Here is a 14,023-nt window from a genome sequence, read left to right on the forward strand (position 1 = left end):
TATATCTACACTTATAGATATATTAAATATAAATTGTTTTCAAATTTGTTATTTTGGTTTTCAATTAAAAAAAAGTGAAAGTACTAGATATCTGTGGGTATTCACTTAAAATTTTATAGAATTGTGGAAATAAGTAAAATGTCTTTTTTTTAATTGTGTAAATAAAATAATAAGGTATGTATCTGTGTTTGAAGCTATAAGGTATATATCACAAATGTACAATGTACGGCATGTATGTACATATACTCATGTACATACGTATATTGTTGTGTAAACCCATATAGTACAAAACGCTCTATTAAATAAAAAGTACTATAATTCAAATTAATTGTGAATTTAGACTTCACTTTGTGAAACTGATGCAGGAGAATTACGTAATTACGTATATTTAAGAAAAATCAGAAAATGTCATAATAAATTAATGATTTAATAAATTATTTCATGTATTTAAAGTAGCCTGTCTTATGATATACATGAATATGTAACTATTTTCAACAAATATGTTTGATATTATTATAATTATTTTAAATTCATCAAAAAACATCTTATTCTTATTGTAAGATTACTATTCTAATATATTATAAGTAAAATAATAGATCTTATTAAATCAATATATTTAACAGACTTTACATATTTCAATTAAATATGTAAGCATAAGATAGATTTCTTTAAAAGATTTCTTTTTTATTTATACTGAATATATTTAAAAATCATGAAGATATTTAATCTAAAACGGGTATAAAAAAACAGTGTAAAATAAGTGCATTACAGTACTGATAATGTATCCTTTCAATCAGTATTAAAATAATTGTCTTTTCTGTGCAATAGTTTAAAATACTATATTAATACAGATACGCCATCATGTAGTTTATATGCCAAATTATGGATACTCGAAATAAAAGTAATAATTGCTATTGTAACTTAGAGCAATACTTCTATCTTATAAATTCTTTAACAGGTTTTTATATACTGCTCTCATGAAATTAAATATGGACATTCTGCAATAATTTTTTATAAATGTATTAAAAAAAATACATGTACATGTTAAGTTATTTGAACTATTACAACGTAATATAGAAGTATTGAAATTTTATAATTTGTATCTATGAGAAATAAGTTTTCTGTTAAATATTATCAAAGAAATATTTCTGTCAATATCGCTTATAAGATACCAGACATTAAAAGAAATGTTGCATTCCGTTGAGTGAAGCCGCCCATACCATCCCACCTCTTAGGTTCCTGTACATATTATACTATTGTAACATTAATAACTTAATGTTGACTATCTTTCTCAGATTGTCAAATAATATGATAATTATAATATCCTTTTGCTGCTTTGTGATCTATAAAAAATAGAACTTTGTTGGTACATGTGAACATAGCAACTCTTGACTCTTATTTGTTAGATAAGAACATAGGAGTTATATAATAATTAACAAATAAACAATTGTATTTAAATATGAAAATAGTTGTCTATAAATAATTAATTAGCATTAGTTATTATTAAAATATTAAAAAAGAATATATATATATATATATATATATATATATATATATATATATATATAAGACGAGACATAAACAAAATCTTGAGAAGTAATAATTGTATTTCATTACATCAATAAAACAAGGGAGAGAATATTGTTTTTCTTCGCACAACATAGTTTATTGTATTTTGCAAGTGCCAAGTAAAGTATTTAAAATTATCACAGTGCTTTGCATTGTAATAAAAATGAACTAATTAAACTGAAAGTATATACTTTACAGGTCATATCAAACCCAATCAAAATCTTGGTACAATACAAATTAAATAGATTCTATAGATTGGAGTATGGTGTTAGATTATAGCTAACTAGTCCTGCCACAGTTTTTACTCTACATGTATAATGAATGCTGGGGTATATATAAATAGTGATCAATGTTATAAAAAATGATATGTCTTTATTATCCTTGAGTTAAGATATTTGCACTAAACCTAAGATGTATTCTTTAATTCTTTAATCATATATTTTAGAAAATCTAAAAATTCTTTCTCACACTAATGATAATAATATAATAGAGATTAATTTCTTTTTAATAAAATGTGAAAAATTTTAAGTGTTTCCTCATTTTTTCAAATTTAGATGTTAAATTTATCATATCATGACTTTTTGAGATACTCCAATGAATAAATGAAAATAATTTTTCATTAAAAAAAAGATTACAACAAGATTATTATTTTTGTGTAAAATCAAATAAATCGGTTATAAACTAGTTCGCCATTATATCATATAGTATTAAGTTGGATTCATATTGCTTATAAAGTTGTTACATTACAGATCGTCCAAGTAATGTCTAGTAACGACTGTTTTATATTGTGCTTGCACTTGCCACCACTAAAAGTTTATAATAATACAAATAAATATTTATTTTTCTATTACAGAATATACTGACGGCTTATAACGTGTTAACATTATCTACGATGTGAATTGTGCTTTAATACCATATAAAATATATGTTATGTAAGTCAATCATGTTAGTCTTACGATTTCTGGTATCCAGTGGTGTTCAGTCGTTTTGATTGATTGGGCCGCATTGAGTGAGGGGAAAATTCTCTTGGATCACATATAAAAAAAAAAAAAATAAAATGTAGAAAATGTATAATAAATAAAAAATTTCTTTTTTTTTCGTTTTTTAGCCATATTATCTTCAAAACAAAACATTAGACATGTTTTCACTTATAATGTATCGCCGCTTCAATCCTATCATCACGTGGAATCCGCCACCAAAGATGTTTTGTCCATAAGGTAATTACGTTTTGCTCGTCGTATTGGGCAATCATCAATTGAAATTACTACAAGATACTTTTATTGAACTGCATTATTTACTCTACTGGGCCACATGCGATACGAGGGCCGCATGTTGGATACCACTGCTCTAATGTAAAAGGCACGTCTTAAATTTTAGTTCTACCTATGAAACACTAAGCGGCGTAGTAATACGTAGATATGATATCTTTATTTGGTACGAGTCGTATTCATTTGTGTATATATATGATATATGTATACAATCTATTTATTTTTGTTTGCTTTGGCGCGCGCGTGAAATAATATTTTCCGTGGACGGAACATAAATATTACTGATAAGATGTTTGTGTATGAAGTATTTAAGATGTTCGATTGATTTTCCTGTTTTATAAGCTTGAGGGTGGGGAATGATGTATTTTATTACAGTAAATAAAATATTTTTATTTGAAAATAATACGTAATTTATCTTGAATTTTTCTTAAATATTATATAGTTTAAATGTACATGTGATATGTTTAGTTACAAGATAAATAGATAGGAAAAATTTTTGAAGATGAAAAAATGTTTAATATTATATTGTGATAAATTGAAAAACATGATATGATTTTATGATAATTAAATATTAGACACTGAAATTTAGACACTATTAAGTACGAAATAATATTTCATATTATGAAATACAATATACTATGCATACTATAGGTGTATATATACACTCTTCGCATCTGATCGTCCACTCTTCGAAGGAGTATACATAAGACGTAAGTGAAAAGTTAATGCTAACTTTCAAGAATAGTTTACATCTATTATTTAAATCTTGGTCATATACGGATGTCTGCTTTGAACTATTGAAACGTCTGATTTAAGGTTGTCCATCTCTCCTACTTTTATAATGGTTTACGCCACAATGAAAACAGGAGTAATTCTTTACCGATTTTGATGAACAAGGTCTCATTTTAAAGATTAAGGTTTAATCTAGGAATTCATTTTTTCGAATTCATGAAAAAGTTTTATCTTCTTTGAAAAAAATCGTATTAAAAAATGATATTTTTTCGAGAATAGTTTATGCATCAATAAAAAGCTTTCCAAAAATTCGAAAAAGCAGAGTCCTAGATTAAACCTTTGTCTTTAAAGTAATATCACGTTCATCAAAATTGGTCAAAAATTACGTCTGTTCTTATTATTGGTATAAATGCTATTTTCGACATTTTTCGCGAAGAAAAAGTTTTGTACTGTAGCGCCCCTCGAAATTTGCGGCAAAAGAGAAGAAGCTTATATCCTCACTACTGACTTTCAAATTATGCTTGAATGGGGTATGTTTGTTCCTTGAAGTTGCGATTATCTGCTTGTTTGAGTACGTAAATAGGTGATGCTCAGATTTTTTGAACTATTCCAAACGCAAAGAAATGCGTTTCCTATTACTCGCAGGGAGAAGCTATAATAAATTATTCGGCCACTCTTTGGACAGATGACTCTATGGCAAAAATAAGAAAATTCATGTTCAATGTCAAAGATTGTAACGTGTGAAAAACTTAAAATAATTTTAATTTAAAATTTCGATACTTTAAAATTTTTATCTAGAGATTGTTGATCTTGTGTAATATAAACATATATGATTTTTTTAATAACTTCAACGATTACTGAGTTAATTTTCTTTCAACGAGTGAACATCGTCACTCTCTCTTTCTAAACGTGGAAACTTATAAATTAATACTTTTGATTTTAGAAATTAATATTTTAAATTTTCCAACTATTTAAATAATTTTTAATGTACACGGAGTATAATATACTAATATTTAAATAATAGTACATTCGCTTAAAAATTACAAAGATCGTAATGTGCAAGAAACTTAAAATAATTTTAATTTCTTTTGTATTAGACTTAAATTTTGAACTAGTGGTCGTTGGCTACGTATGACGTGAACAAAATCAAACCTCTGATTGACTTCGACTGTTACTAAATCAGTCTTCCTTTGCATTTCGATGAGTAATCATCGAAACTCTTTCAGGATGTCTTTTCTGCAAGTAACAATGAAGACAATGATATTTCTATATCATACATTTCTTAATTAATTTATATAATTTTTTATTATAACAGTGATATTAATTATTTTGTTTGTATTTTTCTGTTTCAGAACTTCATTGCAGAGGCGCGCGTAATAATGAAATAATTGAGTGTTTGTATCGCTAAAATAAAAATATCACTAAACACTGATTGTTCGTTTACGTTTCGCTATTTAAAGAAGTGTTTTTGCATCGACTGAGTGCAATGCAGTCGTTAGAATCAGTGTTTGTTCGCAAATTGTTTTGCTCTTTTAACAGTTGCACAAACTGTATTTATAAAAGACAATAAAATTTCGCAAAGTAAATTTAGTGGTAATTCGTTAATAAATAACTACCGCGAATTAGAGTCAGTGTATCACTGAAGAGATCTGATCCAACTTCGATATCGACCTACCTCATTTTCAATCATCTACAAATTATCTACCTTTAATTTCGACCTAAACCGCGGACGAATATTTTGGAATCATCGCAGAACTTCTTAAGTAGTAAGTAAATTTTTAAGTCCCTCAATCATGTCGAGGGCGAAAGGTCTGAATCGATAAGAGTGATGTGGTTGTAATTAATTAGTAGAAGAGCATTGAGTAACCACGAGTAAATTTCTTCGGATATTTACTCGTGAATGGTTTCTTATTTTTTAATTTATTTATTAGATCAAAATAGGGTCTTCTTATTTCATACGCATTTATAATTATTTGCAATTTGAATATTCTAATGCATTTTTAAATATTTTTCTCTCACGGAAGATATTCGCAATGGATAGTCTTTGGATTACAAGCGAAACTGAGCATGATTTTCTTATAATAATTAAAATACTTGCTTGTAAGAAGGTACGTCCAAGAGTTTTCTTTATATTTTTAAATAACCATTAATTAAATATTTAATCAATTTGAATTGATAAAAGAAAAGTCTCAATCTTTTGAAAAAGAAAATCTCAAGAATCATTGCTTTTGAAAGAGTAAAATCGAGTAGAGTCATTGCTACAAAACAAAAAAACTCGTAGAGTTATAGTCTGTAGTCCTAGATGATAAATTAATTTATTTTTAGCTTAGGATTTTTAGCAATTAATATATTAATTCCAATTCTCCTACGCTGCGAAAAGGTATCTCTCGAAAAGATAGTAATCAATTTCTACACAAAGAGATGAGTTTTATACTTACCAGATATATTATGGTTGTGTTAGAGTTTTCTTCTATGTCTTAGAATTTGGAATTAAATTCTATTGTTATACTTTTTGAGTGATAATTAGTTTGGTTAGGCCACGAAGCAAAGAAGAGACTATATGTCGAAGAGGTCTCCACAATCTGTGGCTCAAAAAGGCAACTATAATTATTTTCAAATTATTTTCACCAAAAACTTTCGAGAATGATTTTCACCTATATTTTAATTTTAGCATATTGCCATTCAAAATGTTTTTATAATGATAGGTGTAAGGGTGTAGATTTGAAAAACTGAGACGACGTAATATTTCGTCTCCGATTCCACGTTTTCACGAGTACGCAAATAGGTTTATTTCATATCTTATGCATTTTTATTATTAAAATCGAGGCATAAAGTTTGTACATTTTCTCTGTTCTAAAGTTTAATTAAATTCATAATTTAAATTAAATTTATAATTTTATTTTAATAAAATCAAGTTTTATGTTGAAGTCGAGTGATAAATTTTGCACATTTTCTCTTTTCTAAAGTTCAATTAAATTCATAATTTTATTTTAATAAAATTGGGTTCTATAGTTTTTTCTATATTATAATTCTATATATCAAAATATGACTTTAATACGAAACATATAAGATATAGTAATATATATAAGTAATTACGGGGATCACTTATAGTGTACTGAATAAAAATGCACATGTAGCTGAAATATTTAAATAATAGTACATTCGCTTAAAAATTACAAAGATCGTAATGTGCAAGAAACTTAAAATAATTTTAATTTCTTTTGTATTAGACTTAAATTTTGAACTAGTGGTCGTTGGCTACGTATGACGTGAACAAAATCAAACCTCTGATTGACTTCGACTGTTACTAAATCAGTCTTCCTTTGCATTTCGATGAGTAATCATCGAAACTCTTTCAGGATGTCTTTTCTGCAAGTAACAATGAAGACAATGATATTTCTATATCATACATTTCTTAATTAATTTATATAATTTTTTATTATAACAGTGATATTAATTATTTTGTTTGTATTTTTCTGTTTCAGAACTTCATTGCAGAGGCGCGCGTAATAATGAAATAATTGAGTGTTTGTATCGCTAAAATAAAAATATCACTAAACACTGATTGTTCGTTTACGTTTCGCTATTTAAAGAAGTGTTTTTGCATCGACTGAGTGCAATGCAGTCGTTAGAATCAGTGTTTGTTCGCAAATTGTTTTGCTCTTTTAACAGTTGCACAAACTGTATTTATAAAAGACAATAAAATTTCGCAAAGTAAGCAGAATGGGATATGTGCCAAGTTCTCCAAGTTTTGCCACGCGTTACTAATATAATATTTCTTTCAGAGAAAATAATATTTCTTTAGATCAGTATTCAGAATTTTTCCTTTTCTTTTACTTTTCTTAAATTAAATTAAATTAAATTCAAAATTTTAATCTTTCATATAAGTAATATATATATATATATATATATATATATATTCTTTTTATTTCCTTTTCTTTTAAATATTTATTTATTTTATTAACATTTAAACAATAATGATAAACGTAAAATATAATTAATTAATATTTAAGCAATAGGATATTCTTAGCAACGTTATAAAGATCATATACATGTACTATTATATACTATCGATTAATACATATATTATCGATTTAAAATTGACAGTTTTAAATACATACCAGTTTAGATTTTTCTACGGGAGACCATAAATGAGTTTTCAGATGCAACAACATTCACGTGGTGATACCTGGATCGGCAAGACTTGCGATATATCGAAATTTCATGGGATGCAAGTATTATCGAGCGAATGAATGGATATTTCAATGTTTTTCCATAATCTTTTCTTTCTAATTCTAACTAAACCTTTAAGTACTCACATTTTACATTGCTAATCATACTTCCATAAATAAATGGATTAAATATATATAGAATTCTAAAATAATATCTTAGAGAAAGGCATAGAAAACTTTTCTATTGCACTTATGTTCGCTGTCGTTCCTATTTATTCTTATTTACTCTTATTAATTATTATTTATAAGTTTTGGGTGGGATCCATGGGTGTAAGCCTTTGTGGAGGCTGCTGTCTCAGCATCGTATAGAATTTTCGATTGCGACTCCCGAGAAGAACTCTTTGGTATGGAACCTCGGATGGGTCTCCTTCTTTTAGTAGGGAAAAATCGAGCTGAATTTTGGTACTCTACTTTTGGTCGGATGGAGCAATATTCAATATATCCATGTTTCGTTCCGAATTCCATCTTTGTTACATAGTCCGTCCTTTTTTCCTTCTTTTTCCATTATTTTTTCCTTCCCTTCTTCTTTTTTAGGTTGCATCATAGAATTCATCATCGGATGAGTTCGATGTATCGTCGAATGGCTCGGTTCATCTTAGATTTTTACGCGAGAATATGGGAAGAATAGATCTGTCGTTAGGCACAGATGTGTGTGTTCTCGGTGCGATTAAAAGTCCTACGATGATGAACTTCGTTTGATTGCTCGAAATTTCGAATAGAAGATCGGTCGTATTAGAGAACGGTGTATGTAGCTGCCGATGTTGCGACGGTCCTGTTATCTAGAGGCGACTGACCCTCCTCCAGATAGCGTCTGGAGCCAGAATTCTCGGTTAGCTCATATCACCTCGGAAACGCGGATTGTAAAATAGAGTCACTGTTATTTTACACAACACTCACGTGAGTGTCGCGGACGCGATTAAAAGTCCTACCGTAAATTTCGTTTAATTTGTTCGAAAATTCAATTAGATTATTTTGCGAACGCGGATTTTAGAGTTCATTGTTAGACCATAGGTTTCCAGATGCAACAATCTTAACGCGGTGAGATTTGGGTCGGTATTATTTGCGATATATTGAAATCTAATGGAAAATCACACAATATAAGTACTACCGTGCAAATGGCTGCATATTTCAATGTATTTTCAAAATTCCTTCAATTTAATTCTGATTAAACACTAAAGTACTAATATTTTATATTGCCAATAATACTTCTACAGGTAAATAGATAAGATATAGATAGTTAAATTCAAAAATAATTTCTTGAAATTCGCAAATTCATAAACTAATTATTATGTGTTAATTATATTTATTATTCTTTATACTTTTATCGTGAAATAAATGCATACCGACATCGTACTTAGCATAGATCATTGCAAAACGAATACTATTATTAAAAAGAGATTTATATATGAGAGATTGAAACGTATCAGTTTACAGCCTACTAATACTACTTATTTTAATTTACCGATTTGTTCGGAAACCGATTGTTTCGGAGAGAAATTATATTTACGGGGAGTGGGATATACCAAACAAGTTTATACATCGATACGATAAACGCATAATGGAAACAGCGTTCCTTGCTTGTTTTGTAGTTCATATTTTGTCCATACCTGTCGCTGAAGTTACATACGTTTCGAACGAAAGGTGATGAACATCCTTAAAGGAGTTGAGTATTATCGGCAACAGTAGATATCTGGCTTATTGACGTAAAATGCGATAAGATCAAATTTCTGTTTTACCAATCGGTAATGATAAATACCGCTTTATCGGCTCTTTCGGTTGATAATAATAATACTGTTTCTATCTATAAGTAATATTAGTAGATTCTTATTTTACCTCTTTTAGCAGAAATAATAAATTCCTATTTTATTAGTCGATATATACTTATTTTATTCGTATATTAGACGTATTTTCACTTTGGAGGTATTAGTAGATATCTGAATTACTAACTGAGATAACAATAAATTCTTATATTATTAAAATATTTTAGCGTTCATATGAAAATCAATAGTGAGGGTAAAAGCTTCTTATCTTTTGTCGCGGATTTCAGACAGCGCCACTGTACGAAACTTTTTCTTTGCGATAAATGTCGAAAAAAATATTTGTGCCAACAATGAGTTCATGCGTAATCCTTGACCAATTCTTACGAATAAGGTCACATTTTAAAGATAAGGATTTAAGCGAGGACTCTGCTTGCTTGAATTTTTGAAAATGCTTTATTTTTATGCAGAAACTATTGTCAAAAGAACACCATTTTATGATACGATTCTTTTTAAAGAAAATAAAGTTTTTTCAAAAGTTCTCGGTTTAACTTTCATATTTAAAATGAGACCTTGTTCATAAAAATTGTTCAAGAATTACGCCTTTACTAATTGTTGGCGTAAATTATTATAAAACGAGGAATGATAAATAGTCTTTGTTTAAAATCGATGTTGACATGTTATCTTTTTATTACCTTATGGTGGCAGCACTGTCTTCGAGTTTTCGTGACAGATGCATCCTACATACATCCTACATACACGTTCGATAACGAAGTTGAGTTCTCTGAATGCAAATAAATCCATACGTGATATTGCTGTCTAAGGTGGTTGTTATACATACATATATATGTATTTCTTTAAAAATATAATTTTTCATTGTTAGATAGTGAATAAAGAAATTATATAGAATGTGTTTTACGATGTTTGTGTTAAAGCTAATTCTAAGTTTATTCTAACCTTATTAGAGCTATGTTTACATGAAAGAAAAATTATAAATTCATTATATTTTAATATTTTTAAATATTTTTGAAATATTGATATTAATAATAATTTATTTATATGAATTCTATTATACTTTTGCTTTACATTTACTAAATAAAAAGTTACATATTCGTGCTTTTATTAAGAGGATAACCTTACAATTAATAGTTGGTGCTTTCTTTTTATTCTCATTTAATTTTAATAGAAATAATTATGAGTTATCACCGTGGTGGTGGTAATAAACCCAAGGGTTTTGGCTTCCCTGGTTTTCAAATGACAGGAACCAAACGAAGTGGTTCCAATATACCTCCTCCTCCACCAAATTCAGTATTAAGTAAACAGGGATATCACACTATGAATTCTATTACTGAAAATGCTTTATCTGCTTGTTGGGGTATGCCAAAGAAACGTAGCAAGACAGAAGAAGAGTAAGTAAAATGTTACATAATTGAAAGTTATTATAAATATGCATCTTATTATCGTATTCGTATAACAGATATTTTGAAGATGATGATGATCCTCCTACATCCTCCTTGGAATATATACCTGCACCTGGATCACCAACGTATGACTTAATGAAAAAGTCAACACCGAAAGAAGACAGCGATAGCGAAGAAGATCCTTTAGATGCTTTTATGGCAGGTATTGATGCAGAAGTTAAAAAAAACAATTATGAAGCTCAGCTAGCAGAAGAAGATCGTAAAGAAGACAAATCTAAAGGATTTAGAGCAGATATAGATGGGGAGGATGATGAAGAGAGCTATTATAGGTAAAGAGCAAGCTATTGAATTTTTTCAGAAAAATGGCAAAGAAGAATATCAAATAGTGATTACTAATTTTATAAGGTACATGGAAGAAAATCCTACTGCTGGATTACAACAAGAAGAGTCCGATCAGGAGATCGAATATGACGAAGATGGAAATCCTATAGCACCTCCCAAGAAGAAAGAGATTGATCCATTACCAGCAATTGATCATAATGAAATAGAATATGAGTCTTTTGAAAAAAATTTTTATAATGTACATGAAGAAATTGCAAATTTAAGTAAGCAACAAATTGATGATCTAAGAAAGACTTTGGGTATAAAAGTATCAGGACCTTCGCCACCGAACCCTGTCACTAGTTTTGGACATTTTGGATTTGACGATGCTCTAATAAAAGCCATTCGAAAGAATGAGTATACACAACCCACACCAATTCAAGCTCAAGCTGTCCCTGCTGCTTTAAGTGGGCGAGATATTATAGGCATTGCAAAAACTGGTAGTGGAAAAACAGCAGCCTTTATATGGCCAATGTTAGTTCATATCATGGACCAGCGAGAACTAAAAACCGGAGATGGTCCTATTGGTCTTATTTTGGCACCAACTAGAGAATTATCTCAACAGGTGACTTAATTTTGTACATAAATGAGGATATAATTACAATATATTTATATAATTGAAATAAATATAAATCATCTTCTATCTAGATTTATCAAGAAGCAAAGAAGTTTGGTAAAGTGTATAACATACAAGTTTGCTGTTGTTACGGAGGCGGTAGTAAATGGGAACAAAGTAAAGCTTTAGAAGCTGGTGCTGAAATAGTTGTTGCCACTCCTGGTAGAATGATTGATTTGGTTAAAATAAAAGCAACAAATTTAACAAGAGTCACATTTTTAGTATTAGATGAAGCTGATCGAATGTTTGATATGGGATTTGGTAAGTATATTTAATTAAATTAAAATTAAAATCAAATTTTCGTTTGCTAATTCATTAATGTCTCTTTTATAGAGCCTCAAGTACGGTCGATATGTAATCATGTTAGACCAGACAGACAAACACTACTTTTCAGCGCCACATTTAAGAAGAAAGTTGAGAAACTTGCTAGAGATGTTTTAACAGATCCAGTAAGGATAGTTCAGGGAGATGTTGGAGAAGCTAATACAGATGTGACACAACATGTTATAATGTTTCATAATAATCCTTCAGGGAAATGGTCTTGGTTGTTACACAATCTTGTAGAGTTTCTAAGTACTGGAAGTTTATTAATCTTTGTGACCAAAAAGGTAAGAGCATTGGATGTATTATTTCATCATTAAATATAATAATGAGTACACGCATATATAATTTTTTTTTTCTTTATTAGTTGAATGCAGAGGAGCTCGCCAATAATCTCAAGTTAAAAGAATTTGATGTTCTACTTTTGCATGGTGATATGGACCAAATAGAGAGAAATAAAGTTATCACAGCGTTTAAAAAAAAGGATGTCAGCACCTTAGTAGCTACTGATGTAGCTGGTAATTTAATTTCTTTTTTTTTTTTTTTTAATATATATTTTCTTAATAAAAATGATTATAATAAAATTATTTTATCTTAGCACGTGGTTTGGACATTCCACATATAAAGACAGTGGTGAATTATGACGTAGCACGTGATATTGATACGCATACTCATAGAATAGGTAGAACAGGTCGAGCAGGAGAAAAGGGTACTGCATATACTCTTGTTACGGAAAAAGATAAAGAATTTGCTGGTCATTTAGTAAGAAATCTCGAAGGTGCAAATCAGGAAGTTCCTAAAAGCTTAATGGATTTAGCCATGCAAAGTGCTTGGTTTAGAAAGTCTAGATTTAAAGGTGGAAAAGGTAAAAGTTTGAATGTTGGTGGTGCTGGACTTGGTTTCAGAGAAAGACCTGATACTTCAACGAATACGGTATTTATCGATTCTTTTAAATAATATATGAATAAAATTATGATTTATTCATTATGGAGTTTGTTATTGAATGACTTTTAATTTCAGACTAGCGGCACTTCGCAAGGATCCAAAGATATAAGTGAAGTTGTTAAAAAATTAGAAAGACACGGTCCAGGCAGTGATCGTCTTTCTGCTATGAAAGCTGCTTTTCGAAGCCAATATAATTCACAAGTAAAATAACATACTCTTGTTATATTCTCTATTAATATTTATTGTAATCGCTATAAATGGTCATTTTTTTGAATTTTTTATTTATCTTAGTTCCGAGCATCGTCGGATCATACGTGGGAACAAACTATTACACCACCTTCAGTTATAATGCCTCCACCACCTCCAGTGCCGCCAAAACCTAGTATAGATCGACCTAAGGACAACCAAACCTCAAATTCTTCTGAATCAGACAACAAAATGGAACGAAAAAGACTACGAAAAAGTCGTTGGGAATGATAAAAATATAATTATGCATCCATTATTTTGTGATCGACTGTCATAATATGAAAAAATTGTTTTATATTACAATAAAATTTAATTTTATCGCGAATACCTTACGATATATAAACGCATATTTTATTCATTATTCGTAATTCATTTCGTATTTTGCGTTGTTGTAAATCTATTGTATATAAATAAGTGTCGATCGATGATAGCATTAGTCCTATATTTGTTACTATCAGCAAAACATTTCTAAGATAATTATATTAGCACCGAATAAATGGATATTTGAAATCTTTAAATATTATGTAATTCTATC

At 29.0% G+C, this 14,023-nt stretch overlaps 1 protein-coding gene and 1 long non-coding RNA gene across 2 annotated transcripts; one reads left to right on the forward strand and one right to left on the reverse strand.

Moving 5' to 3' along the window:
- Window positions 1-1,004: 1,004 nt before the first annotated feature.
- Window positions 1,005-3,185, reverse strand: LOC124421950. The gene is made up of 2 exons (XR_006941768.1): window positions 2,526-3,185; window positions 1,005-2,375 (listed from the first exon to the last, which is right to left on the reverse strand). It is a non-coding gene; the product is annotated as an uncharacterized LOC124421950 (long non-coding RNA).
- A 7,072-nt stretch (window positions 3,186-10,257) lies between these two features.
- Window positions 10,258-14,006, forward strand: LOC124421935 (ATP-dependent RNA helicase DDX42). The gene is made up of 10 exons (XM_046957669.1): window positions 10,258-10,382; window positions 10,745-10,967; window positions 11,036-11,308; window positions 11,385-11,925; window positions 12,009-12,237; window positions 12,310-12,584; window positions 12,665-12,815; window positions 12,896-13,230; window positions 13,318-13,443; window positions 13,534-14,006. Exons 2-10 carry the CDS (start codon window positions 10,753-10,755, stop codon window positions 13,717-13,719), a joined length of 2,331 nt encoding a protein of 776 aa, XP_046813625.1. The 5' UTR covers window positions 10,258-10,382; window positions 10,745-10,752; the 3' UTR covers window positions 13,720-14,006.
- Window positions 14,007-14,023: the final 17 nt, after the last annotated feature.

Source organism: Vespa crabro, chromosome 2 (assembly GCF_910589235.1).
Source record: "Vespa crabro chromosome 2, iyVesCrab1.2, whole genome shotgun sequence".
In the NCBI taxonomy this organism is placed as follows: Eukaryota; Metazoa; Arthropoda; class Insecta; order Hymenoptera; family Vespidae; genus Vespa; species Vespa crabro.